Raw genomic sequence first — 15403 nt, forward strand, 5'->3', positions numbered from 1 at the left:
GGCACACGCAATTTAACTTGCAGGGACCGAGTGACGACTAAGTCTTAGTGACTAAGACCACATCAAATGACCCAAGAATGCATTCATTGTCTTCTGTCACGAATGCTGTTTGAAAAAGAACGAAGCAGAGGCTGCACTACCTGTAGAAGACAACCTGGTTGCACGACATCTGTGTCGAGCTGACCTCTCCAAAACGATCTCATACCAATGGCATTCACTGTTTGTAGAGGAACGTAAATACTGGGGCGAACTCGTGAAGCAGAGGAAGAAAGAGCACAAGGAGATGAATACCCATGGTACGTCTATCGGTTGTTGTGATTTGCTAAGGTAGTGATAGTTTTATTTCTGTTATAATGTGTTAATATTATGTACTGTTCAGCATTGTTAGTAAAGAATAAAATATTTAAATAAAATATATATTGTATAATAAGCCATTCAGATAAGATATAAGCTGTAAATTAACTTATTTAAGGATTATAAGATAGCAGAAGAAGTATTATGCCATATCAGAAGAGGGGTGCAATATATACCATTATAGACTTTCCTAAGAGCTATAATTCTTATATCCCCATTGTAAGGACATGTAATGTTTATTAATTCTCATAATATAAATCTGTCTTATTACAACCTTATAGTATCTTTTATATATCTTATCCAATGAGGGGTGTAATAAATGTCATTATGGATAATATTGTTTTTTTACATATTATATATGCATATAAGAGTATATAATAATTAAGACTTTTTCCTGACAACTCTTAGGCTCACTCTATATACTCTACTCTTGTCTCACTCTCTCTCTCTGCCTGTTCTACAAGTTCTGACTATGTTCTGGTGCTTGTGTTCTGTATTTCTGTTGTGTAGGATAGTTGTAGCCTGGGTCCCCTTACTGAGCCTTCAGGTCCCCTCTATACTGTTACTAACACTCTTGTCCCTCTAACATCATGAAAAAGTCACAACAAATGTAATTAATAATAGCAAATGTAATTTAATAATGTAGTTATATATTTATTACAATCTAAAATAACAATTATACTTGACACATAATTAAATTATAACAATTGTATATAAATGTAATAATTATACAAGAATTGTATTATACTACAAGTGTTTTTTAAAGCAAGTAATGTTAATAGCATTATTACTACAATATTATATGTGAGACACAAGTACTTAACTTTTATTATAATATGTTAAAATTGTATATAAATTAATATACAACAGTAGTTGTTTGATTATAATACTTATAAAAGTAATACATTATACTTGTAAGTTGATTATAGTACTTTTGGTAAGATAATATGCAATTATATATATTAATATTGTTAACAATCACTCTGTTAGACTTATAATATAATCTGGTTTTACTTTTAAACTATATGTCAAAGTGATTATGTAATCAAATACTAAAGATTGAGTGCATATAATGACACACTTACACTTGTCACTCCTTTTCCTCCTACCTCCACCATTTCCCCAACCATTTCCCCCAACACTATGTTGTCTCTTTTGTTCTCTCCAGCTCAGTCCTCTGCCTACAAGCATCCTCTAGCAGGCACACTGGCTGCAACCACCTAGACAATAAACATTACTGTATTTGTCTCTCTAATCTGTTACTGTGTTGCCTGTACTGAACCTCAGATCCTGTGACAACACAACCCAGCTGGCTACACAGTCCTTCAGTGTAAAGTGTAAGCAGCCAGTCCACTTCATAATAACTTGCACAATAGTTGTTCATCCTTCTCCTCTCAACTTCTTGTCTCCCTTTCTGCCTCTTACATTGCCTCTCCTTTGTTGTCCTCCTTTTTATTATACTTGTCTTCTTTTTGCATTTGCATTTGCACATCTGCATTTTTGACCAATACTAAACAAATTTGCTAATAATTTGCATGCTTCTTCCTACTCTACAGTGCAAGCAACAATCAACAATCACACACTTGCAACAATGTCCATGTACAACTACTCCAAAGGTACAATCCTCTCTCTAACCCAATGCACACATTCTTCCCCACCTGTTCCATGCTTGGCATCACCCTTGATGGGTCCACACTGTATGCATTTACTTTCCCCAGTACTGTGCATGACACCATTTCAAACAGAAGCAGTAGCCCTCTACTCCCTACTCAGCCAAGTCTGTCTGCCTTCCACTTCACCTTCACCTTTTGAGCCAGAACATCCTAGAGATACACCTTACAATCAATGACTCAGTTTACTGTACCTCCTATTAGACACTGTGGATAAACTGTAGAGTACACACACTCAGACACAGTTTTGCCTACAGTCTGAATCAACTCATCCAACACTCTGGATCTCAACCTGTATGCACCACTCACACTTGCTACACACCATCACTGTGTATCAATCTTTTCTTTCTTATTGTCACTTTCTAAATCACTCTAAGCCTGTTTCACAGGCACAGCCTCAACCTCCAAAACCTGCTCAACCTTGCAATTCAACTTGCAGGGACTGAGCAACAACCAAGGCATGGTGACAAAGACTACTTTATACAGCCTAAGAACACATTAATCCTTTACTGATGCAAATTCTGCTTGCAGAAGAACAAGGCAGAGGCTGCTAGTGGTGCAGGGATTGGGACTGTAGAAATAATATAATATTCACTATCTTTTTGTATTAAATAATTAAATATAATTACATTTATTAATTATTTGATACAAAATTGTATGCAAAGCAGAAGCAATCTATCCAGATGCTTGTAATGACTTGTATATATTGTAAGATAATACTATACTGTCAAAAAATAATAAGTATATTTTAACATTATTATTTTGGGAGGTATGTTATGATCACTTATATATCTTGACAATATGTACAATCATAATTAATATCAATAATTTCAATAATTGTTCTAGATTCTCATTGTACTTGTATCAAATTATAATTAACTTGTGAAACCCCCTATGAAGAATATAATTGCTTCAACAAAATTTACAAAAAGTATAAAATATACCTAGTTGTAATCTAATACAAGTGTTGCGACTTTTTCGTGATGAACTTGTGGTGTAGCTGTTTAATCCGGAACAAAGGTCAATGCTAAATCCTTTCTACTCATTTCAGCTATTCCGACCGACATGTATTATTGCATCTGATGAGCCAACGTCACTGCCTGGTATACGAGAGACGATTCGTTATAGAAGATTGTTGACGCGGCCACTGTATTTGGGTTCGACCTGAATTCTATTGCCTGGGTCTGAACCGAGACTTCGGCAGTCATTCGTCTGCGGTCGACTCGCCGAATTTGTAAGAGAAGACGATTGCTTATAACGCAACAGAGGACTGCTTGTGGCCTATTCTATGGGCTTCAGCATCTATATTATAGTCAAGCACCACAAAATCATACGTTAAGAGAATTTCACTTAAAGGGCCCTATTACACAGTAGCATCAGTGCAACACAGAGAAAGGTAGGAAGTATGTTGTACCCGTTTATAAAGTAATAGCATCATATTTGTGAATCCCATACCTGCAATTATATGTTTATTAATCTCATCTGAAATAGGGTAAGCGCCTTTAAGTAGAACTAACAGATAATACATAAGAAATACATGGCCCCTGTATGTATATGCTCAGTAACAGGTAAAAACGATAAATTCAAGGATAACAGACCTCCAGTCAGCATTTCCTTCAGAAGATCACCGAATAACCCTGATTCACGATCTGTGTTTGTTCAGTGGACGCATTTGTCAGGAAAACAACCTATGAACCTACAATATTTAATAGCTCTTGCCAACAGGAGGCCAAAAACGACTGCCCGTGTGATGAGACGAACATCAAGTGTGATCTAGGTATCAGATATGGAGAAAGCTGATGAAAGGCGTTAAACTCCTCACCTGTTGCATTAGAAACAAGAATAAGGCATAACTTCCAACCATATGTATTTTTCTCGAAAAAAATGCACCCAGAATGGAACAGATGGACAGGGGAGGCTGGCATAGTAAGTCAGTTGTGCTTGACATGAAAGAGGAGAGGAAACCTACTGGTGGCAGGTAAAGATAATAATATTGCAAAGGAATAACCGCCAACTCCACTACTCTTCAAGGCCAATCTAGAATGAATACCTTTGTCCTACTAGTAGTAAGTTGTACCTACAATTGCAATGATTACCAGGAGGATAAGAACTGTTCGATTTAGTCCCCATACTGCATATGCACGCAAGCCCAGCGATACTAGATACTTGTTAATGACAGATACTAATTTCCGAACAATGGTAGACAACTCACCTTCTGCACAAAAATAGCACGTGCAGGCCAATACTGTGACGCACGCATAATTAAAGTAATCGCATTAATATTCGAGCCAATAATTAACTTACAGGTGGCAATGACTAGAACAACTTTGCAATTCTAGGAAAGTGTTGGTGAGATAGTTCTTCAAAGTGTTTGCCGGTTTCTACTAACGTTGTGGTTGGTGTCAGAAACAAGTACTGGCAGGCCTTGAGGTGAACACATTAATAACTTGAAAAGATATAGGGATTACTTACAATATGTTATGAGGGCTGTTGAGGCTATTGGCAAATAACGATTTGCAAAATAGAGTGCTTTTGGAAGTGCAAACCGGGATGGCCATATAAATTCTGCCTGACAATGGAATTCTGAGCAATCAAGAAGCAGTATCTATATTCAGAAGCACACCTCTCCCTCGATAGTTATGAGACACTCATAAACCTGTGGCAGATATTTATCTCCGGGTTGTAACGGAAAGTTCTTGCAATCTTACAGCAAGCGTTAGTGCGGCAACTATGGGCAACTCTCGTTTAATTGTATGTTACACTTATGATACACCATGCAATTTGTCTGGTACACACCTGTAAAACGCTGTCAAAAGGCACATCGTCAGAAGAGTCAATGCGTTTAAAATCGAATGCATACACGAAGAATCATGTCACCCATTCCGGACTCTACATAACTCTCATTTTGCAGCTGAAGGGCGGACATCGAGATACAGATGGTTGTAGTGAGAGGACGTGAAAGAAGCAGTCAGATCATTCGCTCACGAGTGAATGTGATTATATATTGTGAACAGCGGGATTTTTTCTGTATTGCCGTGCACGGCGTGCAGTCAACCAGATCGGGTAAACAAGCTGCACTGCCTCCAACTGTAGTTTTATTACATAGAACAGCCTTCTTTAGGTTCTAGTTGATGGCATTATCTTGAGTATCTCATGGACGGAGTCAAGGTCATTAGATGGTTACTTGTAATTTAGCACATAGAACATTCCATAACTGCCCCGTGTTACAAGCTCTACTTGATGGTGCAGCTTCAAAACCTTAATGGGGTGCTGTCGAGACTGAGTGAAACAGAAACACTGCTGTGATTTCAGTTCGATTTCATCGGGTGGTTGGCTGCAACTCTGTATCAGAAGCAAAATCTGATCACACATTGCTACGATCCGCTTGACTCGCATCATGTTGATAGTTGTACTAATGTCTCTGCAGATTGTTGTCATATGTATTTTTCAAGGGATCGGATCAAGGAATCCAACTGTTTCTGAAACGTCAGGCCTCATATGTAAAGCCAGTAATCAAGATTTAGCACAGCAAGATGAACGATCTGTACTCCTCGAAATCTGATCGCACATACAGCGCCTGCAAATAGCTCAATTTAGGGCTGGCACAGTGTAGCTTATATCTGTCATACTATTTGGGATGCAGGGATGTTAACTTTATAAGAGTCACCGCCTTGTGAATCCGATAGAGGAGTCAACTACACGGGATGGTGTGAAAAAATTGCTGCATGGCCTTCAAAACTTTTGTTAGTATAAAATAACTAATGCGAAGATATGATGAACTCACACAAGGTGAACACAGTAGAGAGACATCCTGAAGTGATTTAAACAGTCGGAATGGCATAGATGATATTAATATACTGTTTTGGTTTGGAATGAACCTTCAACCGATACCGAAAGAAAAATCGCTGTATTATTACGTAATTATTAACTGTTGTTAAGGTAGGGAAAGTATAAACTCGACAAACCCAAGGTATCACGTGCACGACCCTGAATACACAGCCACTTACTCCATTAGGAAGGACCCCAGCGGCAAAAATCGTGGTGAAGATATGATTTTTCGTCTCAGTCTCAAGAAAAATTGTAAAAGCTTTTAAATATGTCAAGTAGAAAGTACATTGTGTATTTACACTTATAAGTCAGCCAAAATATCATCACTGTCTAAAATGTTGTCCAGAATATTGTCAATAAGGACAACATTGTCCTCATTCCTGGACTGTAAGTAATTTCTTTAATTTTTTTCTTCATGAATCACTCAGAGCTAACTTACAGCTCCTCCTTTACTGTACAGGTTTTGTGTTCTAGCTTGTATTACTTTCTTTCGGCGGGGCATTATTGACTGAGTTGTGTTGGTAGCGTACAGAAGTCATGTGGATATAGATGCTGTAATAATGACTAATGATTATGTATATACCAAATAAGGTGATTATTTGTAATATTATAGTTACCCGAGGTGGCAAAAATCAAAAACCTAAAAACTCAAAAAAAGTTATTTTCTTGCCAGAATGTTGCTAAGGACATTCTAGAGTGTTTGAGTCAAAAAAAGCTTCTTTTGGAAATAAGTCAGGCATTTTCTAATATTTTTGAAAAATAAAACCATCAATTTGTAGCTACTTTAAATACAAATATTTTGATGGAATTACATTTTTAATTTGTAGTGTGTGGAAGATGGTATTTCGTTGTCTAAGTGTGAGGCCAAAAAAGGCAATTAAGGTTACATGAGGTTGGTTGAGTTTATACTTTCCCTACCTTACTCTGTAATTCTACTTTCTGCACCTGCACTATCCTCCCTCACATTTAACTCACGATACACGAAACATGTTTTCATCGGGCCGCGTCTCTGGTCTGACAAAACTAGCATCATCATCTCGCCGACCACTCGCTACCTCATCTCGAGTCTTTTCTTCATCCTCGGCATCTAAATTCTCCGAGTACAGCGACGCACCAGGCACAAGCACGAGCGCAAACCCGTCCTCGGATACCACCGCAGAACCTCTTCCCTCCACCTCCCATCCCACCGAAAGCAAAGACCACAAGGAAAAGGGCTACTATAAAATAACCTTAACACGATCCGCCATCTCCCTAGGCACGCGTAAACAGGCCACACTCGCCTCTCTCGGTATCACACGACGCATGCAAACGGTGTTCCACCCCCATTCCCCGGAGTTTGCGGGTAAGATCCTTGCTGTGAAGGAGCTCGTACATGTGGAGAATGTTAATAAGGAGGAGGTGAAGAGTCAGAGTGAGATGAGGAGGTTGAGGAGACCACAGAAGGGGTTTGAGGTTGTGAAGAAGCTAGGGGATGTGGAGGTGGGGTTTTAATTCTTTGAGGGGAGGGTGCGTGGAATGTGGAATGGGGAGATTAGAACATAATAGTGGTATGTTTTTTTTTTTTGGGAGTTGTGGACATTGCTGATGGAATGTCTCGTCTCGCACGCAGGTTGCTCGATTTTGACGTAGAACTTGCTTATTGGTCTTTTCCTGACGCAATGCATCTCCAGCTACTTCTAGTCTGATCAACCCCCGACGTATAGTTATTCTCACCCAACTCACTACTTTTACAAACGTGTCTGTCGACACTAAGTTTCACCAAGTTCTGTCCCTTTCTACGACTCTTTAACCTGCTCTCCAACCGCCAGGCTTCTCGCTTTATAAGGAAGCTCTTGAAGGCAACGTGGCGTTGGATTGTGGAAGTACGGCTTCCTTTCTTTTTATCTCGGTATTTGCAGATGCTAATGTTTGTGTGATTAACCTATAGGTTGCTTGATTTCGACTTAGAACGGATCTATTGGTTGTCTTCCCCGACTCCGTTAACTTTCGTTGGATACTCTGGCTGTGTCTAAATCATACGCATGATACATTCCAGTTCATCCAATGCACTACTGCTACAGATGTGACTTCCAACTAGGTTTTGCCAGTCTCCGTCTATCTACAGCTCCCCAACCTTCTTAACACCAACCACAACCTTCTCATTCCGTTTCCAAAATTCCACAAGTATCTCAGCCAAACGATCCGGTTTGTCCTACAAGTAAAAATTACACATGCACCGCCGCAAGTCATCATTATTAGTATCCACGCAAAATGAACTCGAAAACCTCAAAAGGAAAAGAAGAAGTAGACGCACCTCGTGAATCATGTGTCCTGTGTCGGGAACGACGACAAGCTGGAACTTGCCCTGCATCTGGCCGATCATAAGTTCCTTATCTAGTCGTTCTGTTCCTGCTAGGATGAGTAGTCTTGCTGCGCGTACGCTGAGGAAGGACGACGATAATCCGCGGAACCAGCCTAATAACGTGCATTAGCATTCCGCATCCGTCATCATATCGACAAAGAAAGTAACAGCGCGGGAAAGTGAATGCCGCTGGTACTCACTTTCCCAGTAAGGTGCGGTTGAACGGAGTGGCGTACGCCATACGAACTTGGGTCCAGTATTAGAATCATTTGGCACGAAGAGTGAGGGAATGCTAATTCGTGCGGAGAGTTGGTTCCGAATTGTGTGATTTGTTAGACTGAGAAAGGTAGGAATAAATGAGTCAATCTTGATATATTGACAAAGGTCTGAGGAGAATACATACTGCCACTCGATAGCTTCTTCTAGGCTATCAAATCCGTCTGGTCGAGTGTCAAGTAGTGTGTGCATGTGTGGAAGTGCATCGAGAGTGAATCCCTCGACAACTTCAAGCACCGCGACACCCGTTAATCGGTATTTTGCCGAGAAGAGACGTGCAGAGGCTCGAACTAGCACGGAACCACCTAGGCTATGCCCTACAAGCTTTTAAATAGGTTGAATAATTTCACCTCTTAGTTTATAGGAAGAACTAAAGGACGCACGACAAAGGTAGGCGCTTCCGCTGGATTAGGAAAAAGTGTTGCAAATAGATTATATGCGTCCTCTGCAAGGACTTCGATTGATAGATCGGAGTCATCTTTGGAATCTTCTAGAGGCTTTGTCTTCCCTATGTCAAAAGAGACGATGTAAGAACGATGTTCACGAACTTGGATGTGGCTGTATGCACATACCGTGTCTCCGTGCGTCTAGAGCCATAACGCCACATTCGCCCCTGGTTCTCTCCTGAATCTCTTTCGCGAACAGCGCAAAACTAAGACCTGAATAGCCCGCACCATGGTGACACACCATCACTGTTCCATCTCTCTGAGATGCACCTGATGCAAGTGCGGGTGGAGTGTAGTAGACGCGGAAAGACAGACCAGATGCGGGGACGGCTACTTCTGCTGCTTGGGAGAAGTAGCCTGCGGCAGAGATGGGTGCGAATTGTGGGTTGGGGACGTGTCTTGTTTTCGTGCCAGGAGGTTTACTGTTTGTTCCGATGGAAATACTAAAGTTAGGTTTGGGAGACTAGCGGAAGAGTATTTGAGTGAGCTCACGAGATGGAGGGCAGAGAGCCTAGAGAGTCGTTCTCTTCTTGTTCTTCTTCTTCATTGCCTTCACCTTCCTCCTCATCGTCTGCATAGGGCGAGACAGTTGGGAGGTGAGGCATTCTGTTGAGCATAGCGGAACGATGCAAGTCCGACATGATTATTGATCGGTGTGGTTGGTATGCAGGAGACGCGTCAAGTCGTGTGCGCATTTCCTCTTACGCTCTACTTTACTTTGCACCTGTACATAATAAGGGTCTAGATTCTGAGTGAGACTATAGATGTAACAACGTCATACAGCACTGGCTAATGCATATTTGTCCACCGACGATGCTTCCGTCATCTAACGGCCAAAGATGGAAACGAGGAGCAACATCTGTCAACGAATCGACGCTAGGCTGTTCTCTACCGGGAGTGTCTCAGACGATGAATGGAGTCGATGACCTCACTCCGCCCTGGTCTTCCCCCTATCCCTTCATATATAAGTCCCTCATGCCACCTCTGAGAGCAGGAGCAGTCTCAGCTCAACAACGATCCAATTCACAATGGCATCGACAGTCCTTCCCCCAAGTTCACAACTCGAAGCTAAAGATGACACGCCAGCTCGGGAGCTCGGTTCTGCTCCTGCGCCAGTCTTGCGTGAAGGAGCCGTTTCCGCCTCGAGTCCACCCGCTGTTTCCCAGACTTCTTCCTCCGAGCTGGGCTTACCCGGTACCTTCCCCCGTGATCCGCATGTCCCACTTGACCGCCTTAGTGAGAAAGCAACGACTACCACCGAGGAGACGGACAGCAACACATTGCTTGGTGCGGCTCGCGAGGATGTCCGTCGTGCAGTAGATGCTGCCGCGCAGTACCTCCCGGAGGGAGTCGTCGGAGCTATCGGCTCTGTCCTTGGTTAGTTGTTCAAACGTTTTGTTCTTTGTAAAGGCATATAACGTTACTGCCTTATAGCTGTGGGCACTTTGGACTCCGCCGCGGCGGAGAAGAAATTTGATGTTTCCCAGACCTCGGGAAAGACTAGAAGCACGTTCAGCGACTTTGATCCTAGTAAAATGGGCGTTGCAGGCATTGCAACTGATTTGAGTAAGTCAATTCCATATGTATACGTGAAGAAGGCTTGTATTAATCCGCAATATTTACATATAAGATTTGCCATCGAAATCACGCGAAGCTCCAGCATCTACTATTGCAGCCCGCAGGGCATCCGAACCGTCTGCCACGGCGGCGAAGCCCGCCTTTGTATCCTACTTGCCTGGTCCCGTCATAACGGTTACTACGCCTCCACCGGAAAGGAGTGAAACATCTTCCACGACTCAACAGCAGGAAGATTACGCAGCGTTCGTGGCCTACGCACCCGGTCCGATCATCACTGATGCGCCTCCCTCCGATGACGATGATACGAACCAAAAGGATACTGAGGCCATTGCTGAGCGTCGACGCCCCGGTGTAGAGTCGACTTCGACTAAGGATGCATCGAAGAAGAAAAGAGCGGCTGAGGCTGCTGCCGTTGGTGCAGGTGTAGGAACTCTAGGCGGTGCAGCTTACAAACGTTCCTCGCCGGCGGACAAGGCTGAAGGTACTGTCGAGCAGCCCACTTCTCAGGACACTGCGAAGACCTCGAGCGACGTAGCTGCATTCCCTAAGCCTGCTGGCGCTCCTGCTCCCGCTCCTGTCTCGAAAGAGCCTGTCCGGGGAGGCGCAGAGGCACGACGTCCCGCCGAGACAGGCGCATCGACGGACTCTACGAAGAAAAGAGAGGCTGTGCAAGCTGCAGCACTCGGTGCAGGGATAGGTACACTCGGAGGCGCAACGTACGAATATTCTCGTTCGTCAGCCCGGGCTCCTGAACAGATAACTTCCAACGAAACAAGCGGCCTTGGTGCGAATATCAAAGCGCAACCTGATGCTCGCGTTCCTACCTCGGCTTTAAAAGGGTTGCAAGACCAGACGCATCCGGCTCCTTCTGCAGATGACAAGAAAATTGCGACGCAACATGAAAAGCATGCCCCCCTAGCTGGTGCTGCTGTACCTGCCACAGTTCCTGCGGAAAAAGAGGCTAAGAAGGAGCCTTCTGCATTCGCTGACGACAAACAGTCTGCGCCACCTACAGACCCGTATAAAGAAAAGGATACACCTCCAGTCTTAGCTCCCGTCGCATCCGCAGACAAGAAATCAGACAAAGAAGCCAAAAAGGAAGCGAAGCGCCTCGAAGAAGAGAGAAAGAAAGTCGAGAAGAATGCTGAGAAAGAACGACATGATAAGGAGAAAGAGGTTGCCGCTGCAGCGGCTGCTGCTGAAGCTGCGCAGAAAAGAGCGCAGAAGGAGGCTAAGGAACGAGAGAAGGAGATGAAGAAGGAGGCAAAAACGAGGGAGAAGGAGGAGAAGAAGTTGCAGAAGGAGGTGGAGAAGGAGGAGAAAGAGAGAGAGAAGGAGATGAAGCGACAGGAGAAGGAGGCTGCTACGGTTGTGGCTGTTGGCGGCGGTGGTGTTGGCGCGAAGGAGGTGGAGGATGCTAAACGAGGCGAGGTGCAGCCGGAAGAAAAGCCAGAGAAAAAAGAAGGGGTCGATGAAGGCAAGAAAGTAAAAAGCACAAGAACGAAGGATGAGGCTGCTGCAGCCGCGGCTGCCACTCTTGCTGCTGCGTCTGCTGAGAGGGAGCATAAGAGGAAGTCGTCGGTTGACTCTCCACCTCAACCAACTGCTGCTCAGGCCGATTCGAAGGCGGCGACTAATGATCGTTCGGTCCAGAGACGTCCAGGCGCTATTGACGACAAAGCCGTTGTAGCTGGGGAGGTTCCTGGTAACAAGCAGGTGAAGGGGCCTGCTAAAGATGAGTCGCGCGGTTGGCAGAAGGACGATACCACCACCGACGAGTCAAAGACGAAATCCAAGCAAGGTGCTGCTGCGACGACAGCAGTTGTAGGTGGTACCGCAGCCGCCATTGCTCTCGCGCTGTATTCTGCCAAACAAGAAAAGAAGCAGAAACCCTCCGACGATGCTTCTCTGCCATCAAAAGACGTTACTTCCACGTATGATGGAGGAAGTAAGCCAACGCGACCTGGACCAACATCTCTCACTAACGAGGACTCACCAGCCAAGTCCGGTTCGGACAGCGATTTTCCACTTCCCTCCGAAGGTGCAGTTACAACTCCAGTCCGTGCGGTTGACATCTCGGGAAAAGGTCCTAGTGCGACCCCAGCTTTGGGTACAGGCATTGCGAAGACGACTTCTGCACCTGCAGCTGTATCCGACCAGACTCCTCCTCCGCCGGGATTCGAAAGGACGCGATACCACGGCACCGAAGGACTGCAAGAAAAATACGAAGGTGGTGCGCTCAAGTCGAGCTTCATCGGCCGACGATCGGATGAGGTGGATAGGGCAGGACAATTACAAGGCAGCGAGCCTGATAAGAGCGGTAATGGTGATAAGGTTTCGGCGAAAGAGAATGGGAAGGGGAACAAGGAAACTGCTAGGGACGATAAAGATAGCGGGAGCGGTAAGAAAGAAGGAATCGTGAAGCATATAGTCGAGAAGGTGAAGGATAAGCTTCACCATCATTGAGAGTTTCGTATCTCCTCGCTTCTTTTCTGTTGTCTAACCACACTGTAACAATATTTTCTTATACTGTATTATCCTCTCTCTGATTCTTTCTCTTCTTTGCATTGATTTCATTTGTTTCATCATCTCCGCTTTACTTTTGCACAAATAGTATACAATTTATTATAAGTGTCTTTGGGTTCCATATTCTATGTGTGTGGACATGCTGAGTTGTAATCCTATATTAATCTTCGGCAAATATTCAGTATTGCGGTAACGATACAAGCACCAGTCAAATCTATCAATTTTCCATATCAGAACAGGGTGAGCTGCACAGATTGGTCCATCTTGTGATTGATTTGATTCTGATGCTACAGCAGAGTTCTAGGTATTAAAAACTAAGATCTAATATCAATGTGGTCAAATTGTCCAATCTCAGGCTGATCGGCTCAATACTATTGTCTGCTATACATACATAAACTTGAGCAAGTTCAAGTTTACTGTTGGGTGGATCAGGCTGTACAGTGCTTTACTCCTGGAACTTGTTTCCCATCCTCTTGCTGTTACTACTCTACACAGATGAACTCTGGTCACCTTGAAAGTTACAGGCCTCCAGAGTCTGAAATAGGCGATGAAATGATCCTTTGTGTTTGCTTTCACTATTCTGCATTTTTGCTCACTCATACTGACACATCCCTTGACTAGTACTTCAGAGGTAAGTGTTAGGGGAGATGTGTTCTCTAGGTTGATAACACTCTCAAACTACAAATGTAGACCTGCAGCCCTTAATCCAACTATATTCCTAAAGCTACCAGCTAGGATTTATGCTAGGAGAACAAGTAGGAATATGAGAAGAGTCAAAAAACTAAGGAACTACTATATCTACAGACTGCTTTTTATAATAACTAAATAACAAGAGTAAAGTAAGGAATAAAACTTGAGAATAAGATCAAAGAAATAATAAGAACAAATATTACAAAGCTAACAGACACATTAGAGGTTAGGAAGAATTAACAGAGCATTGTGTATCAGAGAATATAGGCTAAGAGGCTATTGTACAAAAGAGGCACAAGTTACTATATTGGGCAAGAAATGAATTAGCTATGTCATGATTGTATACACTACCTTACATCTCTATAACTCTCTCCTATACTCAATACTAAGACAATCTCTATGAAACTTTGTAGAACAATAGATAAGATGTTAAGAATTATGAAAATCCAGTAGTAATGTTGGTTTTTCACAAAACTGACAGAGATATGAAGAAAATGAAATAGGTCCAATCCTACAATCCTAACATTACCTCCCTCCTTAGGTTGTATGTCCTGGACAACTGAATCTAAAGGTTATTTTGTTTAAGCAAAGTGTTAAAGTCTCTAAAGGTTCCTTTTAAAATGTTCAGTCATTTTAAAGTACTAGGATAAACTTTGTAGAAATCTCTAACAGTATCCTAAGTATAAGTAAGGTTATTTTCAGGCTACTAAGTTGCTTCCTAGTATCCTACCCATTTGACAAGGAACTAAAGCTTTCCCTTGTAGAGTTAAGAGTTAAGGATAGTCTTAACTTTGTATTTAATCTCATTATCTACAAGTTTAGAGGGAGGAGGAGGAGGAGCCTTCTGAATATTAAAGACTTGAGGAACATATAGTTTGAGTAGAATCTTATTAAATACTAGGTGAATCAACTATCCCTAAGGTAGTTTAAGCTTATATACACTAGTTCCAACTTTTGAGTCAACCTTAAAGAGACTAAACCACTTGTCATCAAACTTTTTAGTAGGTCTAGTAGTCTTTATGTTTCTTGAGTCTAAACACACTATATCTCCTAGCTTGTACTGTATAGAGGAGTCTGAATAATAATTATAGTACTTCTTCATAACTTTAACAGTTTGGTCCAGGCTTTTCTTTGTAAGTTCCTAAACATCTTTAATATGTTTAACTTATTGTTCAACTGAATATATACTAGTCTTAGTCAAAACTGATTCAAAGCCTACAGAGTGTCTTCTAGAGTTAACATAGAACAGAGAGAACTTTGTAGTAGAGTGTTCTTAATTGTTATATACAAACTCAGTCATAGAAATCTATTCTACCTAGTCTGACTACTTATAGTTAATATACAAGTAGAGATACTGTTCTATCTCTTAATTAATATACTCAGTTTAACTATCAGTTTAAGGATAATATACTGTAGAGGGATTCCCTTTAATATAAAAAGCTTTATAAAGTTCTCTTATGAATTTAGTATTAATTTATAGTCCTCTGTCATGTATAATCTTCCTACAGTATATGACAAAAGTATTGCACAGGTGAAAAAATATATATAACTTCCCTAAAACACAATAATATTACACTCTGTAAATTGGTACTTGTAGTCTAGCATTTTATGAATACAACACTCTATAGAGTATTAAATTCCTTTCAAAAATGAGTGAAAGCAGAGAAGAATACAAAAAAGGTCATTTTCAACTG

At 42.2% G+C, this 15403-nt stretch overlaps 5 protein-coding genes across 5 annotated transcripts; 3 read left to right on the top strand and 2 right to left on the bottom strand.

Annotated features, from left to right (window-relative positions):
• Positions 1–181: 181 nt before the first annotated feature.
• FOMMEDRAFT_76545 (uncharacterized protein) lies at positions 182–331 on the top strand (the record flags this gene model as incomplete). The annotated part of the gene is made up of 1 exon (XM_007262700.1): positions 182–331. A coding segment is annotated over one exon (150 nt), but the record flags the coding sequence as incomplete, so codon positions are not given.
• Positions 332–3276: 2945 nt separating this feature from the next.
• FOMMEDRAFT_25764 (uncharacterized protein) lies at positions 3277–4950 on the bottom strand (the record flags this gene model as incomplete). The annotated part of the gene is made up of 13 exons (XM_007262701.1): positions 3277–3326; positions 3480–3506; positions 3623–3673; positions 3725–3797; positions 3847–3942; positions 4106–4182; positions 4237–4269; positions 4329–4359; positions 4414–4448; positions 4497–4593; positions 4648–4727; positions 4821–4830; positions 4885–4950. 13 exons carry the CDS (start codon positions 4948–4950, stop codon positions 3277–3279), a joined length of 726 nt encoding a protein of 241 aa, XP_007262763.1.
• Positions 4951–6812: 1862 nt separating this feature from the next.
• FOMMEDRAFT_17039 (uncharacterized protein) lies at positions 6813–7541 on the top strand. Its single transcript, XM_007262702.1, has 2 exons — positions 6813–7399; positions 7462–7541. Exon 1 carries the CDS (start codon positions 6840–6842, stop codon positions 7341–7343), a length of 504 nt encoding a protein of 167 aa, XP_007262764.1. The 5' UTR covers positions 6813–6839; the 3' UTR covers positions 7344–7399; positions 7462–7541.
• Positions 7542–7950: 409 nt separating this feature from the next.
• Positions 7951–9556, bottom strand: FOMMEDRAFT_75727 (protein phosphatase methylesterase; the record flags this gene model as incomplete). The annotated part of the gene is made up of 7 exons (XM_007262703.1): positions 7951–8043; positions 8146–8306; positions 8394–8530; positions 8597–8793; positions 8853–8956; positions 9018–9337; positions 9408–9556. The coding sequence occupies 7 exons, from the start codon at positions 9554–9556 to the stop codon at positions 7951–7953; spliced, it is 1161 nt and encodes a 386-aa protein (XP_007262765.1).
• Positions 9557–9943: 387 nt separating this feature from the next.
• Positions 9944–13099, top strand: FOMMEDRAFT_144521 (uncharacterized protein; the record flags this gene model as incomplete). Its single annotated transcript, XM_007262704.1, has 3 exons — positions 9944–10292; positions 10350–10481; positions 10546–13099. The coding sequence occupies 3 exons, from the start codon at positions 9944–9946 to the stop codon at positions 12957–12959; spliced, it is 2895 nt and encodes a 964-aa protein (XP_007262766.1). The 3' UTR covers positions 12960–13099.
• Positions 13100–15403: the final 2304 nt, after the last annotated feature.

The sequence above is a fragment of the Fomitiporia mediterranea genome (genome assembly GCF_000271605.1).
Source record: "Fomitiporia mediterranea MF3/22 unplaced genomic scaffold FOMMEscaffold_2, whole genome shotgun sequence".
Classification (NCBI taxonomy): domain Eukaryota; kingdom Fungi; phylum Basidiomycota; class Agaricomycetes; order Hymenochaetales; family Hymenochaetaceae; genus Fomitiporia; species Fomitiporia mediterranea.